The sequence below is a fragment of the Calonectris borealis genome, chromosome 3 (genome assembly GCF_964195595.1).
Source record: "Calonectris borealis chromosome 3, bCalBor7.hap1.2, whole genome shotgun sequence".
Classification (NCBI taxonomy): domain Eukaryota; kingdom Metazoa; phylum Chordata; class Aves; order Procellariiformes; family Procellariidae; genus Calonectris; species Calonectris borealis.
The window spans coordinates 92,985,415-93,008,582 of NC_134314.1; the positions used below are offsets into that span (position 1 = coordinate 92,985,415).

At 39.5% G+C, this 23,168-nt stretch overlaps 1 protein-coding gene across 3 annotated transcripts in view; it reads left to right on the plus strand.

Annotated features, from left to right (window-relative positions):
* LTBP1 (latent transforming growth factor beta binding protein 1) overlaps positions 1 to 21,609 on the plus strand; it is a 137,775-nt gene extending 116,166 nt beyond the window's left edge. For 2 of the 3 annotated variants that reach the window (XM_075146696.1, XM_075146695.1), the window contains exons 24-29: positions 813 to 941; positions 2,267 to 2,407; positions 4,730 to 4,900; positions 15,443 to 15,565; positions 19,154 to 19,303; positions 20,569 to 21,609. In XM_075146696.1, coding sequence (XP_075002797.1) covers positions 813 to 941; positions 2,267 to 2,407; positions 4,730 to 4,900; positions 15,443 to 15,565; positions 19,154 to 19,303; positions 20,569 to 20,738 — 884 coding nt within the window. In that variant the 3' untranslated portion in view covers positions 20,739 to 21,609. The remainder of the gene's footprint in view (positions 1 to 812; positions 942 to 2,266; positions 2,408 to 4,729; positions 4,901 to 15,442; positions 15,566 to 19,153; positions 19,304 to 20,568) is intronic. The other variant, XM_075146697.1, reaches the window with a different exon arrangement.
* Positions 21,610 to 23,168: the final 1,559 nt, after the last annotated feature.

Sequence of the window (23,168 nt, forward strand, 5' to 3'; positions counted from 1 at the left end):
AGTAGGTTGGAAAAAAGGACGCAAATGGAATTCCAACAGTAACAAATGCATAAGTACAAGACTGGGAAAAAATGTGTACAACTGTGAAAAGCTATATATGAGCTGGCATATATTTTCCGTGAAATCTCCCTGAAAACATTTATCCTCATTTGAAAGTGTGGTAGATTCTCTTTGTCAGTTGTCACTAGGTCTATAGCAGTTGCAGCCTTATATTTAGCAACAGACACAATTGTTCCTACGTGATAGGAAGTCTCCACAGAAGTTGCGCATATAGCTTTGAAAAATGAAGTCACAAGCAGTACGGATGTGAAGATTCCCTACCACGCACAGCAGAGTCACCAAACTGTGTGGAGAGAGGAGATCAGTCACAAAGTCCATCCATAAGCATTAGTTAGTTTTGTAATTAGATGGTGCAATTAAATTAGGTGAGAATCCCTTGGGTAAAGCAAATTATATTGGAAAATACAGGCCATGTTCTTCATCTGTTTTGCTTGGAGATAAGAGCAATGTGGTACCGAAGGAAAGAAAAGGGAGCTGCAGGTTCTTCCAGTCTCTGCGTGCCACAGGACTTACTCTGACAAGGGAAAGGGAAAGTCATGGTCCACCAGTTTTCCCTTTCCCATTCTGGCTATGAGCACATCGTAGCCTCTTCCACACCGTTTTTTTTTCCTGTGGGTATCCGTGCTCCTGGGACCCTCTGTTTAAAGTGAAGTTTGCTTGAACAGAGAAGTGTATAGGCTTTATTCCATCTTGCTCCTCTGCATGGCCTCATAATAATTATGGTAACACAACCTTTAATGTTTTCTCCCCAGATGCTGATGAATGCCAACTCTTTGGACAAGAAATCTGTAAAAATGGCTTCTGTTTGAATACGCAGCCAGGTTATGAGTGCTACTGCAAACAAGGCACATACTATGACCCTGTTAAGCTCCAATGCTTTGGTAAGTTTATTTAAAATGGTCTTGTCACTATAATGGTATGCAGATGGCCAAAACAAGCAGACTCGTACAGCAGGATTCCCATCAGAACTGCGGTATTCCCAGCAAGGGGAGGAACACTGGGACTCCGAACTCCCGTAGCAGCTTTTTAAGAGGCATTGGGTCATTTCCCTTCCCTTCTGCTTGGCTGGGCAGCAATTCTGGCTGACATGGCAATGGCCTGTAGAGCAGGGCTTGCTTTATTTGCTTCCTTTCTCAGCAAATTGCTCCCAGGAATTTCCATGTCCAAAACAGCCCCTTGTGCTCCTTTGAGTGCATAGTCTAGAGCTGATAGCAGCCTTTATGCAGGCAGCACAAAGGGATCGGAGGTGGCTCCCTCCTCAAATGTGCACTGCTGCTTCACTCTGCCAAGGTACAATTTAGCCTTCTGTTCTTTGTACATGGAGTGAGCAGTGAAAGCCTGTATGTTGAAGCTCACCTTTCATTTGGTAAGTGTGCTGCTTTTACTACAATAAATCAAATTAACGCAGTTTGTTTTTTTTTTCCAAGGACACATATTTTCCACAAGAAGTTAATATGCAATGTGAAATTACAGTTCAAGTCATTGATAAGCCCATTTTAGTCTGCACAGCCTTGTACTCCTTTGGTTCTGGTATTCAACAGAGAATTACTCGTAACTGTGACGCTGGCTTTTGCTTTGTAAGCAGAAAACCATGTGTAATGTGCAGAATAGCGTAATGAAAGGAAGTAATTTTTGCAACCGCAATAAGAGAACCTTTCACCTTGGGATTCTATGGTTGTTCTTTAGAAAGGGTGGGTTTTTTGCTGATTCAATGTCATTTATTTGAAGTAAAATGGCCTGCTCTTCCCTTTGAGCTAAATTTCTGCTTTTCCTCTCCAAGCCAAACTAAGGAATAAAACTACTGTGGCTAGATAAGGTGATCCCTTCTCCTGACCAGCTCGTGAAGAGTCTCAGAGAGTATGCCCACCTCTAATGCCTGCTGGTACTGTCCTAAAGGGATAGGAACGTGGGAAGCGGCTGCAGCTGTGCTGGATGCAGGGCATGCCTAGCACTCTAACCCCCCCAGCAAGCCTCCTCATCCAGATGCTCCCTAGTACTTGAGGTTTAGAGGTCAGCATCCTGCTGATCTGTCTGTCCTCGGCCATGGGCACAGGCAGGGTTTTGCTGCCAGCAATTGGTATTTGTGGTAATTAACAAAAGGCATGCAGGGAAATCTGCTGCTAATATAGGAAAATATAAACATGGATTAACACAATGCGACTACTTTGTGCTGGCTCTCCTTGATTCATTTCCTTCCATTTTAAAGACACGGATGAATGTCAGGACCCAAACAGCTGTATTGATGGCCAGTGCATTAACACAGAAGGATCTTACAACTGTTTCTGTACACACCCAATGGTTCTGGACGCAACAGAAAAGCGATGCATCAGACCAGCAGATTCAAGTGGTATGATCCATTATACATATTACTGAAGTGAGTACACCTCTACGAGGTGCTGCTGACATGGCTACAGACCCCAGTAAGCTTAGACTGGGTCATGCTTCGATGAGCCTGCTCTTTTGGAGGATTTTGGAAGGCAATTCTTGGACCATCATCTGTTGATCCAGAAGGCATCGTGATGTAGGACTCCACAGGGCTCCACTTTGCCAATGCAGAAAGGAGATTGCTGAAACTATTAATAAGATTAGGCTTGGGCTGGGGAGTCTTCAGCCTCCTGATTCACCAGCTCTGCGTCTGCCTCGTCCAGCCTCGTAGGTAATGAGGCACAGCCTGATTGCTGTCTCACTAAGGCTGGGGTTTGGCTGTGGGCTAACTCTGGAGATTCAGTTCGGAGTTCTAACAAAGCAAGGAATAAAACCAGGAATAACAGGATACAGGAGGAAATAGCTGAAATTGTATCTGTGCTTTCAATTGATTAATATTGAGGGTACATTGAGCTCACATTTTCAAGCTGTGGGCTGCAGTGTCACTGTTAAAGTAAGGTTTTTGCATGTTCTTTTACTTTCAGTAGACACTGATTTCAGAAAAAATGTTAGATATTACGAGATTCTTAGAAATGTCTCAGAAATCCAGAGCATTATGCAGTCTGCACAGCTTTGTCTATGCCACACACATCTTTGAAACAAATGTTACAATGGGTTTGATTAATATTGGCACTGTCTAGCTATAAATCCAGACCTCTGGTCCCTGCAACTTGCAATGAATTTTCCTAAGATGCTTCTGTGAAAGGAAATGGGAATACAGACTGAATGCCTGCTTTAGTCACTCCAAATTATACGACTGATACTTTTGAGGAGTAATGTGGTCATCCTCTTGCCTGAAACTGTGAAAGAACCACAGCACTTCTATTCAATCTTCAGTTAAACAAACCAAGAGCAGGACTATCCTTTGGGTTCTTCTAGGATGTGAAGAGAATGCAAGGGCCCAAAGGGTCTTCCGTCATGCAACATCGGGGCTGATACCGCAATGATCATCTCACCCAGCACAAAGCGCTCAAGCCTCGTTATCACTACTGGCAATGTCGTCCCTAACGCAGAGGAGGAGGGGGCAGGCTGGTTCCTTTGCTGCCAGCAGAATTTGGAGTTGGTTGCAGAGACCCGCTGCTGCTCTTTACTGCATTCTGTAAAGTTCTTGGTAGAATAGGTATCTAAATTCTGATCACGTTTGCACTTTCAGAACTCACCATTTTACTCTTGAGCTAGGTTTCAATTCTATCCTCACCCATGCACCAGTGCATCACATAAAAATTCAGTTAATAGATAGGCACAGACAAAACAGAACCTTAGTTTGTGACAACACTTATTTTTCATTCTATGTTGGAACAAAATCAAAACCTTGCAGATGTCTTTACAAAACAATTGTGCTGAGGTTTTTACATTCCAAGTGGAAGATTAAGTTTGCAGTTCCTCTCCCTCCCATCAGCAGTGATCAGAGATTGCTAGGACTAGGAATTGTTCCTACTGAGATCTTTGTCAGAACTAGTATGCCTCTGAAATATTCCAGCTTTGACAAAAATACATGTTTTTGTTAATGTTCATAAGAATGTGACAGTAGTTCACAGCAGTATTCTGTCTCTAACAATAGCTGTAAGTGGATGATTAGGGACCAGAAGAGCAGATAAACAATACTTCTCCTCACCCTCCCCAGCACTCTCCCAGCCTCCAGCTATTTTCAGCTCAGGGGATTTCCTGAGCCTGATGTAGTTTGTCCATTTAGTTAATGGGACACTCTTCCAAGTATTTGTTCAGTCTCCCATTGAGCCCATGTAAAATTTTTGTTCAGCTCTGCCCTAGCTGTAAAAGTTCTTTCAGATGCCGTTGACGGCAATATAAGAAAAGCAAAATAACAACTTTTAAAGATTCATTCCGTGGATGGAGTTCCCCAAATATTCACCTCTATCCTAACACTGGTTTTTGTCAAGCTCTGTTAAATTCCATGAAAAGCAGAACGGAGTCAGTGTAAGCGTTCAGCAATGACTATTGATTTAGGAAGTTTTATTTCTTGGGAGTCCAACCCAATGTGCTTTTAAATTGGCCTAATAGTGCCAAATCAGAACCTTTTAAGATTTTTGCAAAGCTGAACACTCAAGGGATGAGCCACCTCAGGCACTTAAAAATGGTCATGACTTCTAAGCTTAAACTTGTATTCAGCGAAGTCTGTAAAGCTAGGTTATTTTTCTTAGCTAAGTTTAGAAAATTCTGCATTATGCAAGTATCTTTTTTAAGTAACAGTGCTGCAGTGATGATCTAATACTGTCTTCTCCATCAGAACAAACTGAAGAAACTGAGGTCTACCAGGATCTTTGCTGGCAGCATCTAAGTGATGATTTTGTTTGTAGTCGACCTCTGGTTGGAAAGCAGACTACATATACTGAGTGCTGTTGCCTATACGGTGAAGCCTGGGGCATGCAGTGTGCACTGTGTCCTATGAAGGAGTCAGGTAAGGAAACGTACATGGCAATTCTTGGAATAAAATCTGAAACACTTAATCAGTTTAATCCCTTTTATTTATACTAGGGCTACTAACATAAGAAAGAACAAAAAACCTAACCCTTCATGAACTAATGGAAATTTTTCTCATTAATTAAGGGGAAATCATTACAGTCTAGATTTTTAAAATGTAGCTGCTTTTATTTTCTGGCACTTACAGGACCCCTTTCCTTCAGGTGGAACTATCAGTCATTGGCAGTTTAGAACCTCAGTGGAAACAGGAGGGCATTTTAAGGGTAGCAGAATTCCTTAACATGACTGACAAATTAAAAACCATCTATGAAAATACAGATGCAGTTCACATGCACACACACGCATGATACTCTACAGGCTACTGGTTTGGATTTTTGTTGCTGGTATTATACATTCAGATGCATTTTTCAGTGCGATATTCTGCCAGGCTGGCTGCAATTAGATGTGTTTGCCTGATAAGGATCTGATAAGTTGTGGTTTAGAATCGCTAAACCTATCAAAGTATGAGTTGTTATTATATGGCTATATGCTCAGATATTATCAAATGTATAGATGAGCGATTTAAGATAGATAAGGGAAATGGAGTACCAATAAGGTACTAATTTCCAGGGAATATAACTTAATGTTAAAGAAAGCTGACTGACAGTCATATTTTTAAAAGCCTATATTTTGTTTACGTGTTTAGAAATGAGACATTGTTCCAAGATATTTCAGGTAAAAGCTTCTTCTTGTGGTGACTACAAAAGCTAAACAGATATAGACAGAAACGTTGTCATTGACACACAGGCTTACTTCTGGGGACTAGGGACTGGAGAAGAGACCAGTGGAAGCAGCATAGGTGTATGTCATGCTGTGCCTGAGATATGTCAGCCCTGGTATATACAGTCTGGTACCATACTAACTTCTCCCCCATACAAACTATTCCAAGGCCTAGTTTGGATGTAGCTTTCTTACTACAAATGTGTCTTTCAGTAATATGGTTTTCCATGTAGGAATACCATGCTACACTTGTAAAGCATTTTATTCTGATCATACCTGGATTTTCACGTGGGCTTGTGTTACTCTAACCATAATGTTGTGGCTAAAGCAGTACATGTTTTACTTGTAGCAAGAACCCTGGACTTAAAACTACATAGAGAAGCTCAGTGCAGCATTAATGTGGCTGTTTGTGTCCGCTTGGGTTTTATGTTTTTATAATTTACTTGCAAGGTCCCTGAACCTGTTTTTATATATCTTTACTTGTGTGAGTTTGTTTTGGAAGTGCAGCAACTGAAAAAAGTGCCTGATTTTGATGATGTTGGCTGGAGTAAGTGCTAGCTGATGCTTACCCCAGAAAGAGACTGAAGAAGAAAAACAGGGCATGACAGCAGTTTTATTTATGAGATATGGAAATCTCTGAAATGTCTTTGTCAGAACAAATCTTATAGGAGGACATTCCCAGGCATTGAATTACTACACCTGCTAGAATAACAATTGCAATGGAACGAAATGTAATAGTAAAAAAAATAAAGGGCAGTAGCTAATAGCAAGAATTGTTGCTATGACCTGGAGCTCCTCAGGTGGAAAAATAAAGCAGAATAAAGTTTTTCTTTGTACAAAGTTAATCATGTGGTGACAGTGACCCATCTGTGTCATGCAAGGATGCAATCCTGAGAGAAGGAAGGAAAGCTGTTCCTGAGAGAGTTCAGGTAGGTACGGGACTTGCTTCTGAAGATTTCTAGCTAGTTACATTTAAAGCAGGATAAATCTGAAAAGGAACAGAGAAAGACTACCAAGATGGTCAGGGAACAGAGAACCTGTCTTACAAGGGAAGACAAAAAAAGCCAAACCTAGATGCAGAACAAAGGCTGCAAACGGTAAGACTCTCTGCCACAGCGTGATCACGGAGGATTCCCACAAGCTTTTAAGTTAAGTAACAGTGCTGATGTGAGGAAAAAATTGGAACAAGTTCTGTCTGAACATATTTAAGCTTGAAATTAGATGGATTTTGATCATTAGGACCACAGGATTCTGGAGCAGCAATCCTGTGACAACAGTGGGGTGCAGATCCCAACTAGGTCTATGAAGAAACTTGAGAAATTCATTAAAAAAAAAGACATAAAGGTTCCTGATGGATAACATGATATTAAATGTCACTTGGATGACCCTCAGTCAAAGCTGAAAAGCATTATGTTGGATCACAACATCTTTCTTCCTCCAGACATAAGATAAATTTTAAGTGAAGTTTAATATGCATTGAAAAGTATGTGCTTTAACTGAAACTATGAGACATACCTTGATCCCAAATACTTTAAATCATCAGATTGGAACGTAGATGGTTAAAAAAATAAAAACATATTGGATCTTTATTATGTTAGAACAAACATAGAAGCTTACATTTCTTAGTGGAGGTGGTATATGCTCATGTGTCCTCACACACACGTGCACACACACACAGAGAAACCTGGAAGCCAGAGAAGCCAGAGAAACCTGGAAGCTCTCTTTTCAGGAACATTTACCAAGAAAAATTCAAAGCTGACTGAACTGAATAAATGATTCATCTGACATGTCTTCAGTTTGTAGCATTTAAAGTGATATCATTGGCCCAAGAGAGTGCTTTCACACCTCTGGGCCAGCAGGTCACAGGTTCAAGTCCTGGCTGGGGAACCTGGAATTTCTCCATTTTTAAACACTCGTGTATTTTGTCGGCAAATTTACTACTGAAGGATTTTGCTTATTTCCCAAGTTAGGGGCATTCTGAAGATTTGTAACACATGTTAAATAAGACCTGGGGATGTGAAAAGCGTTATCACCGGAAGACTTTCACCATGAAATGGGCTGGATCATAGAACAGATCATTCACTCATCTGTGGTTTCCTTTCACCTTGTTTGTACTCCCCTTGTATTTGAGGATCTAGATGCTGCACTTAGAAAGAAGGAAATACAGGCCTACCATCGTAAGTGATACATTTGCAAGTCCCTTCTAAAACAAATTCACACTTTAATAAAAATAACCTCTAACTTTGATGTCCCAGCTTTCTTGAAAACACTTCCATTTTTCATGACAAGATTTAAATGTCCTGTTTAAGTAGCATCCAGCATAAAACCAGTCAGAAATAGAGAACTTTTGTAAGAATTCACCCATACAATGAAAAAGAAATCCAGCCTTTCATCAGCATGAAAACAGAAATCTTAGCAACTACGTAAATTCTAAAATCTACTAATGAGTGCTTGATCAAACAAACCCCACTGAAAATGACACTAAACATCAGAGCCTGACACAAATAAGTAGCTCCTGTTGACGTATTGCAACTGAACAGCAACATCTTAACAACAGTAAGACTGATAAGTATTTTGATGACAGTATCAAGGAACAAGCTCAAAATACTAGTTCAAAATCCTGATCAAAATAGTGCAAACGTACTCAATCACATCACTACAGTTCTTACTTGTACAATCGATTTTGTGGGGCAGGCCTTCTTGTCATTAAACAAAGGAAGCAAAGACAGATTGTTTTCAATTACATTGGTTCTAACATTATGATCTTATGATATCATCATAGTACAGTTAAAGGCTTTCAGAGATTGCATCCAATACCAAAATGTTAACTACTGAAATGTATTCTCTCTGGGCTCGTTGTGGTGTTAAGCTGTACTTGCCCAAAGACCTTTTAGTAATTATCCTTAAGAAACCTCTGTGTTATTTGAGGTTTGTCATTTGCAATCTGCAATAATTGACCAATTGAGGAAAATTAGAAAATTGGATACTTTTGTTTTAGATAACAAAAGCAAAACATCCTTTCTTCATTGCCCCCCCCCCCCAAAAAAACCTGTCAGATTACCTGCCTTCAGAAGTTCTGCTTCCTTGGTCAATTTAGTATTAGTGCTTGTAAGACTCAACTGTCTCCATCCGGAGTCGATGCTCTAGTAACTGGCAGCAGGTCAGGCACTGATGGGTTTAGCAGCTGGGTCAAAGCATCCATGCCAGAAAACAGAGCAACTGGCCAAGACTGAAAAAATCTGGAATCTAAAATAAGGCCATACACATCTCATATTAACCTGAACATGTAACACCTGAATTATAAACCTGCTGAGCCTCCAGAAGCTCTGGTGAGATGCTTATGGCACTGGAGTGGATTTTTAGACAAGGAAATTTGAAGGGAGGAGATAGAAGTAACAGCTACAAAATGTTGAGTAAAGTGGTGTGCTGGGGTCAGTGTTTAATTTAGAGAGACTGCCTATTTTTGTATTTGTAAAATGATCTTCGGAAACCTGTCTTGGAGTTTGTTATTGCAGTGCAGTACCACCTGTGCTTCAGTAACACCTTAGGATGCTAGGAAGGTGGAATTAGGTGCCCTTGAACTAAAGATATGCCGGTCTGTTCAGGAGGGTGCTTTTGCCTTCTGTAGGTGGCTGCCTGGAGAAGTTTTGATATGGAAAAAGGGGGTAGGGTAGGACTGGGACTCTGCAGTTTTAACAGATGTTTTAATAACTATTTATTGAGGGTGGGGGTACATTACTACATCTATAACTAAGAACTTGTTGGTATTCTGACTACTAAGTGTCATGAATGCATTCTTAGGCAACTGTAAAGGACACAAGCATTCAGTTTATCAGCCTCCTTATTTGTGTAACCTTCTACATACCTTGTAGTCTTTTACTGTAAGTTTTAAATTCTAGTAGTTTGTGGGTTTTTATGGAACCACTTTATATTTAGAAGATCTGTGGAAAGTACAATGATAGAACGCCAGTCAGTAGATGTTACAGATGTTCTGTGGGACTAGAAGTTGCATAAAGAACTGCTGAAGACTCATGTTGTACTTGAAGTTTCTCTTTATCTCCATCTTAGCATTTGCAAGACTAGGAGAACACTAGGGTGTGGGTAGTGGGTAACGTGAATCATCTGGGGTGTTGTATCATGTAGGATTTCTCTTGGCCAATTTCACGTGGTTTTTTTTACACAGAAACCCACATCTGTGCTGGTCCTACCAGTTTCCCCTTCCATCAGGGAAGAGAAATAGGCACCCTGAGCGTTAGATTCCTCTGACCTGTTCTAGACATCTACTTTAGGATGAGATAGTGTCCTAGAAGTGGTTATGTCTTTCCATGGACTAAAAAGGGACACTGGAGACTACTTCAGGTGCAGACCTTTGGAGATGCCTAGATGTAGTTGTTGAATTCTACTCTTTCTGGCAGGACAGATTGTTTGGATTGCATTTTTGTTGCAAGGAACTTTGTATCCTTTGTAAACATTATGAGTTAGTTCTGGGCTGAGCTTTCATGTTATGAGAACATGGTGTTCCCTTAGTGTTTCCTGGCTAATGTCACTCATGAAGATCTGGAAGTACAGGGAAAACCAATGTGTGTAAAGGATGAGTTTCCATCTGTCTTAAACTTTTGAGATGGTAAAGAACAGCAGGGAGGCATTGGATTCATTTCTGCAGACCATTGTTCGTCTTTCCCTTTAGGATGGCATTGTGCCTCCTTCCTTTCTAGTAAGGACTCTGGACAAATGGATTATCCTTTGGGCTCAAAATATTACAGTGATTGGGCCTTGAATATTCAAAGTCTTTTGCTCAATTGTGCAGATTTTTGGCTGCTTTCATTTCTCTTGATGATGATTTTCAGTGCTTTTTCTGAAGTTTAGGAGAGACATGCAGAATAGCCTTGGAAGGGTTTTCCTCATGGAACCTCACATTCCAAGTGTACATGGGAGTCAGCAAGGAGTTAGAAAGCCATTTGCAAGGTTGTGGCAGAAACAACCTGGCTCTTACTACAACTTTTAACAATCTGCATTGAGCAGTAGGAGAGAGAAGATTGTTTTAGGAAATTTGAGCAGACTTAGTTGAGGAACAAAAGGTGACTACCAAGAGGTTTTGAAATAATCAGGTTGGTAATTACTTCAATTTTAACAAGAATTTTACATCCACTGTGAGCTTTTCTTCAGTGATTTCATTTAAAGTTATCTCCATGTGAGGATATGAATATCCTTCTTAACTCATGAAAAAAATCCTTTAAGACTGGTACCTTTCCCTTTTTCTTTAGCACCAAGAGTTGTAGAATATATGTGAATGCTGAGCACCACAAACCTCAGCATCTGTTCATGGAGGTTGTCAAATGATCTAAATTGTCAAATGGCACAATCTAAATGTAGAGCGGAGGTATCTTCAGCTTTGGTTCACAGATGATGCAGTGTCCTGAGAGAGCGTAAGTTTAACCAAATCAGACTGATGTCCAGAACCTCTGGTTGGGAAGGGACATATATTACATGTAATAAATGCTTTCTTGGCTTTGTCCGTCTCTCCAGTGATTTCTTCCATGGACAAACTGTTGCGTTCTTAAATAACTTGAAGGAACTGCCTTGGTGTTGATAGCTTTGGCTCCTTTTTTTTGTGTGTGTGATGGTGACAATTCTGAGGAGCTGGAACAGAAATAAAGCTTGCTTTATGGGCAGGAGGTAGGATTGGCTGTGGTGCAGTTGTTCCATGGTTATGTCAGGAAAAGCTTTTTTATATAATATTTTGCTTTAAATACATCAAATATGGAATATTTTTTCTGACTAGAGAATACAAAAAAGGCCCACACAGGCTTGTGCAGTTACAACAACTGTATACACAAATTAGATGCACATTTGCACAGCTGCACTTGTGCTAATGAACACCTAAAAGCCAGTCAGTCCATCCAATTCATGTTGCGTCGTCTCTGTCAGCCTAGCTTTCATCACCAATTACAGCTAACATCTGTGCCAGTACGCATTGTGCGTCTAGCTGTAATCCCCTAACACGCTGGTTTTACATGCACACATCTGACTTAAAAAAATGTCCTTTACATTTTTGGAAGCATACATCAGCTTCCTTTTATAATAGCTATCCTAAGTTATACAACAAGCTATCTCAATGCTTCATTTGCAAGTTATGAGAAAAACTTAGAAACACATGGAGCAATGTAGACTAAATTATATGAAAAATACAAGTCTTTTTTTCTTCTTGAACCACAGTTGTATTGTCCCCGATCACAGCCAGGAGATGAGCGAGCAGAGAAAAGAAATCCATATAGAAAAAGGTTTTATCATTGATTGTGAATTACAGAAAATGCCTTTTTTTTTTTTTACTTTACATGAAAGATTATTTTGAAAGTGAGCATTAATTTCTGTGACAACTGAAATGTTTTTGTCATTCAGGGGTAGTTACAGATTTTCCCTTGCTTTCTGCCCCCTTACCGCCTTCTTGATCTAAGTCTCCCACTGTCATCTCCCTAGGGCAATATCATTCTGTTCTCTCATTTATATACTTGCTGCAACTTTCTGTGCACCAGTCATGCTTTTACCCACAAACCTTACAGCACTCTCATTTAGTTCCCTTCCCTGGAAAATTGTGACCAGCACAGAGCACGTGACCCGAAATACACTATTTTTAATTTGAACTGTAGGAACATAGCATAGCAAGGGGAAAAGTTTAGAACAACAGAAATTGGATGTACGCATCTGTCTTGCCTGCCGTAACTTGTTCTATCCTCCAGAGGGGGACTCTGATGAGTTCATTTTTCTCAGCTATCCAAGTCTCTGGTTCACCTTATTTCAAAACACTGGTTCTCGTGATCTTTCCAGAATGTGGCCCCCCGAATGCCTTTCAGTCCTTGTACTCTCATCTCTGCTCACCCTTTTCTTCCCTGGAAAAAAAAAAAAAAGACAAGCTCAGCGAGGTGGCATAGATAACTTGCCATTATTACTGGTCCTGAATGTCTACTCTTGGTTTCTTAGGTGGGTTGCTGTTGCTCTCCTTGGGTTTATCTCCTCCTAGTAACTGAATCAACACATTACAAAAGACAAGAGATAAAGTCTACACTACTCAGACAACGAAACAGAACATACAGTATTAAGAGAGTATTATAGGTAGTTCTAAATCATCATGTATTCATGTATCAAAACAATGATATAAATTGTATATAAGGAGGATAGGTGTATACATTCTAAAGTGACTTAAGACTATTAATGCTCTGTTAGCTTTTGTATTAAAGCTCTATATACAAATAATGTATAAATTATTAAAAGATTAGAGTGTATTAACAAACGGTTAATTAAGCATAATAGACTTCAAGAGGTTAATAGATTATTACAGTTACATGTATAGCCTTAGACCTTGATATAGTTACAACTCCTTGTAACAAATACCAAGTTTACAGTATGTCCTAAAACAGCTCTTCATCATTTTGTAGCCACTAATTTACTCATAATGAGACCTAAAAATGCAGACATCCAGAACTTGATTGGCAAAGGACCAGTGTGGCAGGAAACAAGTTTCTATTGTCAGTATTTCTTTATTCTTCTTCAGATAATAAACAACTTTGCATTGGCAAATGTGCAATATAAAATACTCTTGCACAATCCTCTAACTACCCAACTCTCATGTACATGAGAGCTCCAGCGCTATGGATTTTCAGATGTTTTGATTGCTTCCTTCAGAAGAAGAACATTGCTTCTATTACCAGTATCACTAAGTGCAAAATCAGCACCGAGTAATCTGAGAAGCCAATGTCCACATTCTGTCCAATCCTTTCCATCAGATCACGTTCATGTGGAAGAAGCAGTGATCCCTCAGACCTGCTTGCCTTGTCCCCTTGCCGTTCACTGACTGGTTTTGCGTGGAGGTTTCTTCCACACAGGCCAGATGAATTAGTATTTTGCAGCAGAGCATAGATTTCCTTTGCCAAGAACATCTGTGTGCATCTGTGAGAAAGTGCTTTTACGCTTCTGCACAGCTTTTCTCTGTGTACGTATCAGAGCCCTTGGGCATAATGAATAGCTCAACACAAAACAATGAAGGAGTCCATCTGAGATGATAACCTGGCTGTCCCCATACGTGGATGTTATTTGGGGTTAGATGTGGGGAAGGAAGAATAGGGTGTTTCTGGTCCTACGACAGCTCTTAAAACTATGCCGATTGTCATAGTATCTCAGTGGGAAGCTGTGCATTAAGGGATGTAAGTAACCTTTGCTATATGCAGTTTATTTTCTCATGCTGGCTTTGTTTCATGTGCCATGGGATGTCTCTCCTGGGCAGTGTACTTTTTCATCTGGGAAAGGAGGGGTTTGTTTGAATATAATTATTACTGTATATAAATATATTCTGGAGGATGCACGTTGGTGGAAATCACCTTGCACTTGAAGCAGAAGGTGGCGAGATTTACAGTGATTTGTAAGTTCTCTGGGAAGTTCATTCTGCAGACTTGGACTGGCACCCATGACAGCTCTGTGAGGTGCACAGACAAGCTTTGCCTGTACTGTACAGTTTTATGCTCTCAAAGAGCCAAGTTGTTGACCACAGAATTCAAAGAGACTTTTTGAACACTTTGTTGTTTTCAGTACAAAATAAAACTGTTCCAGGTGGAGGAGATACTACCTGTGAAAATAAAATGACAATGCTGGGCAGCAAGCGGGGCTGTGCTCTGCACTGTCTAGAGGCAGTCTGGATTTATCCAGCTATTTGCTGTCTGGGACAGTTCTACACAGCATGAGGTTTCTGGCTCTGTAACCATCTGCAATTCTTGGATTTTGTATCTGCTTAGGGCTTTTTTTCCTCTCTCTCTTTTGGTGGTTTTCTTTCCTGTCCTTACTCTGCCTGATTCTCAGAACATAGGCAATCTTCACAGAAACAGATGCTAAATAGTCTGTAGCAACTGTAAAGGAGCACCTGGATTGCTGTATTTTAACAACGTTTCTATTTTCAAATAAATTGTCTTGTATATATTTTAGTAAATGGTAATGGAAACAGAGGTGACACAATAAATCAAATTAAAAAATCAAATTCTACATCAGCATTTCAGACATGGACTTTGACACCTAAAATAAAGAGTTGCTTTGGTCTGCTTCAACATGTGTAGTCTAACTATTGGAGAGAGGCAGAAAATCAGAGTATAACTATTTTTCCGTGTATTTCCTCTTGCCCTTCGAGGTTCGCGGGCAAGGAGACTTTGAACAGCACTCATACTTAAGCCTGTGGTTTGAAGATACAGTTTGCAGATGAGTGTGTGCTATTTTAGAAGGATTTTCATTCTGCGATTTCTGCAGGTTGGCTGACAGTGCCAGCAATATGGCCCCACCTGCTCCAGTTTGCTTCCTTTGGGGTGGCTTCTGCTAGCAGCCGCAATGGTCTGGGGTAGCCTTTGTTCCACCAGAATGAGGAGCGTAACCATAGCTAGCCCTGGAGAGGGGTGCATTGGCAGCGGGATACACAGCATCCCTCTGCTCTTCTTCCCCTGCAGGCCAGAAGAACCTGGCCCATAACTTTTTGTACAGTTATTGATTCAAATCTATCCCTGGTGTTATCCCTACTATGACTTAATAGTCTGTATTTGGCTCATTAACATTTTAATGACATTCTTCTTGAAGAGTGAACGCTTTGTGGAAATTGCAGATTTATGGTGTTTCTAGGAAGATAAGTTCATTTCCAGCTAATATGAACCACAGCTCACTGGGACTAATGTAATGCAGCCTGTGTTACAAGTGTGATTAGTTTTATATCCTATTTTCTTTCCCCCCTCAGAGGATTATGCCCAGCTGTGCAACATTCCTGTTCCAGGATCTCGACGGCCATATGGACAAGATGCTTTGGTTGACTTTGAGGAGCACTACACTCCAGAAACTAATCCGTACTTTGTTGAAGACCGTAAGCAAGTTTCTCTGTTATGTAAAATACTTGAAACGAGGATTGTAACTTGGATTATTTCCCTGTAGCTGGCTTCATTCTTCTGTTTGCTTCTGAGTAATGTGGCCTATTCATGTTTTAGTTATTCCTATGACACTAGCTTTCAGTCAGGTGTTCTAGTTCAAGAGCCAGTGTTGTATAAGAGTCCAGTTGGGCTCAGAGTACAATATTAATTTTTAATATAGTGAAATAGTTTCTGCCAAGTGTACTAAATTTGTATTTACCAACAGATTTACAGCTACAGGTCAAAAGGATTGCCAGTTTTCCTTCTCAAAAATTAATTTTCCTTTGGAGCATGGGACAGATTTCTTCAGAGTGCATTTAGTTTAAAAGAAAAAAAAAATCCCTTCACGCCAGCTTTCCATGATTTTCCAGCAGAATTTATATGGCGGAAACGGAGAGCATGCAAGTCGTTCTCGCTGAACGGAGAAAATGTACAGCACAGTATGATCAGAGAGCATGCATGCATATAGCCTTCAGGCTAGATGGAATGGCCTGCCGAGCAGGGTGTGAGGGATTGTATACAGCATCTCAGTTGTACTGCAGGAGTATCAGGGTTCTTTACGGTCTGGCACAGCTCATTGTTAAGACTTGTGGGAGAGGAAGGCTTACAGATCTCAGCATCTTCCTCAAAATCAGCCACCCTGTACAGATCCAGCGTATTTCATCACAATTTTAGAGAAGAAAAGTGGAGGTATCAGAAGGAACTGGTAACTTCCCGTGCTTTATACACATGGCCTACAAGTTGCCACTACGCTTTCCCAAAGTACTACTCCTGTACAAGGAGTTATTTTCAAAGTAACGGTAATAGGTCAAAACAGGGCAGGAGGATTACAACACACTATTACAAGGGCGATATGCATTTCTTGCGCACATTGCAATTTATGCATTTATACAGAACTACACAAATCATTTCTATTTAGCATCTAAATGACCTTCTAGCTCTGTGCAGAATTGTAAAATGTCTTTTTCTTTATATCCAGATGATTTTAATTAAACAGTACTGAGTGTCGGTGTCTAATTGAAATGTCACACAGATGATAACTACCAAACACAATGAAAAGCCCAGAAAGATGACTGGGTAACTAACGTGATAGATAAAATACTGAGTGGGAGAGAAGCACTTCATAAGTTATAAGCAGCAGTGAATAAATAAGATAAAATTGTGGACAGTTTTGAATCCACAGCTGAGTCCACTGTCTTAGGGACAGAGGCTTCAGAGCTCATGTTTCTTGCTCCCATCCTATCACTGAATTGGATACCGTGGCAAGCAAACGCGTAAGAAACCCCAAAAACAACAGCTGTATGACTCCGTCCTGATCAGAGGCATATTCCCTGACGGATACAGTTGCCACATGTTTAGGGCATCAAAGTCTTCAAGGTCACAATCCTGCTGTGGTATGAGGAATACGACAATACCTCCCATCCTATGGCAGGGCCATGTACTTCAATGTAATATTTGTCACCTGTGTGTAAACAACTTCTACAGAACCAAATACACATATTAGAATTACAACCTGAGTCCCATCCAGCTGTTTTGAAGTAGAATATTTTGTGAAGTAGAACTTTCTGTGAGTAATAAATATTTTGGTTTTAGCTAGTTAAAATTACAACATACTGTATTTATGAGAGAAAGAGGAAAACATATGTATATATGTGTGTACATATGTCTATGTACATGCATCTATATATGTACATATATTCTATAAGTCAAATAAATTATGCCTTTTCTGTATTTAAAAGATATCTATGTATTTGGGGGGGCACCTTTCCCTTTCTTGGCACTGTTTTCTAACTTCTTAGAATTAGATCTTCACTTTAAAGGACCATCATGAGCCCTCTGCAAGCTCTATTAGAGGACTTGAGAACGTAATGAAAATTGGTCAAGTTTCTTATAACATTTTAACTATACATCATGACAGTCTGCTCAATATTCTCAGTACTATTGCACTGAGATGTGATTTACTAGGTTCATGGAAAAGATTGTAATGTTTCCCACTTAATGTACACTTGTATACATCCTATGTGTGTATATGTTCTTGAGATGTGGCATATGTCAGCAAGTACTTATGCCACATTATGTGTTCAGTGTCTCCAGAATTTATTCAGTGTATGACTGACCAGCATGATCCTTACTAAGAATCCCACCATGCTAGAGAAAATCCAGGATAGAAACAATGTATGTAGTCAAAGAGGAGGGGGAGTAGAAATGACAGTACAGAAGTTAAATGGAGGACAATACAGCAAGGGCAGAGTAGGAAAGGCAAAGCAGGACAAGAGAAAAGAGGGCCTCAATAACCAAGACAGGATGAAGTAAATATAAAAAGACAGGAGAACAAGCACAAGGAAAGGGAGAAATTCATATTGCTAGGTAGCATTGCAAATCTACATGTCACAACTGTTGCAACAGTATCAATCAGTAAATAGATTTTAGATAAACCAATCATTTGTTTGTGGAGTCACTATATTAATTATATTAGTTATGGGGCAGATGGGGAGATGTATCCTACTCTACTCCACTCCAGCTCCAATTTCCCCTCCATTTCTATGCTATATATTCATTATGCTGGTAAACCTACAACTCCCAAATGCTCTCGACTTTTTCCTTAAGTGTTTTTGATGTGATGGGCTGCCATCTGCAGTCCTGTTACAACACTGCTCCATGAATAGAAAGCTAGTTAAAAAACTTGTGCAGGACTAACAGGAGTGATTCAGTCCTAGAGAGAATCTCTGAACATGTAAAAATGTCAAATAATTTTTTAAGTATACATCCTTCCTTATACATAAAAGCATAACTGTCAAAAAAGCCCTAAGACAGGGAGTACAAAAGGCATTGTACAAACCAGTGAATGCAAAGACAACCCTCTAGCTTTGACGACTCACCATCTAGAATGGTGACAAGGAGCAATTGGTAGATTATGGGTATTTGTACTGGCACCAGTCGCTGAAGTATCAGCCAAAGGGTTGTTAACCAAAACCACAACAGGAAAGCAGTCTCTGATTTCTTCTTACTTTCCTTAAGGCAGTTGAGATTGATTTTTTTTGGTTTTTTTTTTAAATATGTTTTCTTCTAGATCAATTAAAATACATCTCTTCCCCCTACATACACCTTATTTTTCTAGAATACTGTTTTAAGGACCTTTTACTGCAAACTGCACTACCACTTCTTACTTTGTTTCCATAAAAGTTGATACGCATACCAATTCAAGTAAAAGGTGCTATTTAGAAAACACTGATTTATCCTTCAAAAAAAATACTGTCAAATTATGCAGTTTCCTTTACAAAAAAAAAATCACAGATTTTTAGCACAAATTAAAAACTTAAGAGTTCACAAAGTTATTCAGTTTTCATCTTGAAACATATCACAGCACTTTTCTAGTGCATTTAAAGCTCCAGATGCTGCAGAACTGCTAAAGCTGACCTCTTTTCTGCAAAGTCAAGTCACATTCCAGTAAACTTCTGAGAGAATTTCAGACTCTCACTATACATTTGGGTATACTGATTCAAGAGCTCTGTAACTTACTTGTTTGCAATTCTTTCTCCACCCAGGTTTTCTGAACAGCTTTGAGGAGTTACAAGCAGAGGAATGTGGTATTCTGAATGGATGTGAAAATGGCCGATGTGTAAGAGTCCAGGAAGGCTACACCTGTGACTGCTTTGACGGTTATCACCTGGACATGGCCAAAATGACTTGTGTTGGTGAGGATAGCATATTACTTCATCTTCTTTGTTAGTCTGTCAGTTTACTCAGTCACTTGACCTCAGGAGGGGCTAGAACAAAGGGGTTACAGATGATCACCTGAATTATATTAAAGATGCCAACTTTTGTTTGATTTACTGCAAAGGCCAGTAAATATTGTTAAAGAAATAACTATGTTGGTGTTCCTCAGTTCATCTTGGTCATTACAGCTGTGTTCAGTTAAGTGCCTAGAAAAGAGCAGACACACATTTGTGTAATGAAGCTTAAACTTATATCAATAATTTAACACTAACATACAAAACAAATGTTTTTATAAGGCTTTAGTGAACTAAGAAGATGGAACTGGATCCAGAGTAGAAAAGTAATTTTAAGAGCAGATTTTTAGAGTGGCTGAATCACCTAAATATGCAGATAACCACTTGGTGGGGTTTGGCCCCTGATTCTCACTGATTTCAACGGTCAACAGACCAGACTATTCCTCTCACTCTCAAACTAGTAAATCTGCACAACTATTAACCAGGACATCTAATGACTATGTCTTCAATTAAAACAACAAAACACGGGAACAGCAAGTGTCAGTGAGAAGATGAAGCAAAACAACACCCCTCAGTGTATAAGCCTAGTAGAGACCATGCGTTGGTATTTGCATTTAAGGTCTGTACTAACCTTGCTTAGCATTATGCTTTGTAACCCACAGCTGAGGTCTCCCAGCTGTATCATGATAAAATGCCTGCATCCCTTGTAATCTGTAGGACATTACGGCAAGCTGGCCTCCTTAGTGAGAAAAGGTGTAGCTTCCTATTTCAGGCCAGTGCTGCACAATATTGAGTGTAGGTAGTTTGCTGTTCACAATTTAGTTGACAACACTGACAGCTCCTAAAGTATTTCATTTTTTAAAATACAGATATTATAGTAGGAACTTGGAGCTTCTTTCTTATAAGCCACTTTTCAGTCATCACATAAAAACCTGTAAGTGATTATTAAATTTTTGTTTTGCAGCTTAGGCTGTATTTGGACTTGGTGATCTAACAGTTTAAGGCCATTTAATACACTGTTGATTTCCTATGATAACTTCCACCTCTTCCCAATAAAATACTCTTCTGTTACAGCTTTTGACCCAGCCTGATTCCACCTGATCTGAATTGAAAATGTAGTTCTCAATGTATTCATACAGCATATTCTACTCTTGACAATGCTGGAAATAAGTGAGTTCTACCTACACACCAGACTTAAGTGCGTGTGTTTTGATGTCCCCTTTTTGCAGATGTGAACGAGTGCAACGAGCTGAACAACAGGATGTCTCTCTGCAAGAATGCCAAATGCATTAACACAGAAGGTTCGTACAAGTGTTTGTGTCTCCCAGGGTACGTACCTTCAGACAAGCCAAACTACTGCACACCGCTGAACTCAGAACTAGACAGTGAACTGGAGTAGAGGAAAATCTCCATACCCTAAGCCCATATACTCTGCACTGTATAAAGAAAAGGAAGAAAAGTATTTAACTTGAGAAGAGAAGGCACCGGAGTAGTGAACGTAAGGGGAGAAAAGAATTAAAATGTGTCAAAGGTGAGACATGATGGGCTGATTGTATATCAGCTTCACTGACGTGACAGACCAAATGGACACATTATGCTGTATGAAAGAACCAATCAAGTATATAGTGTGTTCATAAGAAAAAAAGTATCTTTGAAAATAAGCAAAAACAGTGCTGTTATTTTAAACAGAAGAGCTTTGGTTTTTTGGTTTGGTTTTTTTTTTTTTTACTATTGCTTGATTAATTTGGCATTTAAATAGTGATGGAAATATTTTATATTACTATGTCATTTTTTGATTGTTCAGTTCCTTGCCTACTGTTTCTTTTCAGACCTTTTTTCTGATCAGTACAAATTCTATGATACAGATATTCTTAGGCCATTTTATAAGAACTGTTACACAGGGTAATGCTCCTCCTTCTCTGGAACATTGGTCAGTGACTTTTTTTTAATTTGCTAGTTGTCTGCCCTGTGGAGCAGGCACCATTTGTTTTCAAATGTTTATATACCTTGGCGAAAAGTCCTTATATTCATTTTGTATTCTGTATGGTTGTTACTGCACTTAAAGTCTTTAGAACCTTTCTTGCCAAGTTCAAAGCTGCTAGTGGACAACATTGGATTCCTTTTGTACATTAAAACAAAAGATTTTAGCTCACGTCTGTATTGTAATGTGTAAATTGAACACAAGAGAGATCTTGTATGATTACCCTAACATATTAAAGCTGTATATTAAAACTCAATAAAATCACCTTTTTTTTTTTAGAAAAAAGCTATTTACTAATTGTAGGTGTTTTTTTTCTTTTATTGGTGTTTATGTTACAAGAATCAATCCCTTAGGTGTTTACAGTACTAGAATTAATTTACATTATAATAGTTATAGGGAGTTGTCTGGCTGGTTTTTCCTTCTCATGCTGTTTCAATAAGACCAGAATCTGAATTAGTTGATGCCTGAAGTTAGGCTTCCAGAGGGAAGATTTCAAACACAGACCTACAGAAACTGTTTGACTTGGAAGCTGATTCCTATGGAATTTTTCTTCTTTCCTGGTTTAGGCATGTTTCCCACTAAATCTGCAAATAAGGCTCTTCAGTATGATGGCCTGGTTTTCAGAAAATACTGAAGAGAAGGAGGAGGATTTCCTTTTCTCGATGAACTGTACCTTCTTATCATCTCTATTTTTCAGTGGAAGGAGAGAAAAAGATTAGGAGACTGACAGATGTTTCACTTTGACCTTCTCCAGAGTGAAAGAGTTTGCTTTGGAAAACCCAAAACAGGTCCTTTTGATATTTTCCAAATGAAACATTTTTGCTGTGTCTTTTAGACCTGCCCTGCATTAAAAGGAAAGGGATAACATGAGACTTTAAAAAGTGGGTTAAATTGTCCAATTGTCCAAAAATTAGATTTTTATTTCTCGTTTCACCAAAAGAAGAAATACTTGGTTTGGTTCTGAATCAAATTTCTTTTCCAATATTTAGGTCAGCCACTGAACCAAAAATATCATCAGTTGTATTCCTTTCAGTACTGCGCACTCAGTAGATCTCATTAAAGCCCATGTGCCTGTTAGCGTGCAGAAGCATCTGTCCTTCCCAGGGCATCTCCTCTCTATCTGCTGGAATTTGACACTAGGACTAGTGAAGATACTGTACATCTAAGATCTGATGGTGTGTTAAAATGCAAGAAAAATTTCTGAATAAAACTGCGGGGAGGGATCTTTAAGGAAGAGACTCTTTGTAAAGTGCCCAACTTCCTTGACTTTTTTAGAATTGAGCAGGAGAGGTGTGGAGGGGCAGTTGCTCTTCTCAGTCAAAAGAGGTAGACTACAAACACTACAGTTGGTCTATAATTACAAAAAAAAAATTCATTCTTGCTTACCTTCTGTGGTTAAGGAGGAAGGAAGGAAGGTCTGGTTTTACTAGGGAATTCCATAACTAAAGAGCTCTTAGTTGTCCTGCTTAAGGTTAATCCTAGATTTTAATAAAAACCAAAGTCACAGTTACAACCTTTCGCTGGATTCAAGGTGAGCTCTGGTCTGCTTTCAGCTATCATGAAAATTCATAGGCAAGACAGTGCTCCTCCCACTCCCACCTCCAAACAGCCGCCTCCTGCTTCAGAAACTGGCTGTGTTCACCTCCAAAAGACAGCCTAGGCCCCAAAGCTGCCATTGCAATCAGCACCACAGCCTCAGATTTTTGACAACCCAGTTCTCCTTCAATCCTTGCCCAGCTAGGGAGTTAAAATGGCAGTACATGTCTTCACTTTTCCTGGGAGTACACCAGTATGACAGCTGAGGAAATAACACTCAAACTTCAGTTCCCTTAGAAGTCTTCACTTGGG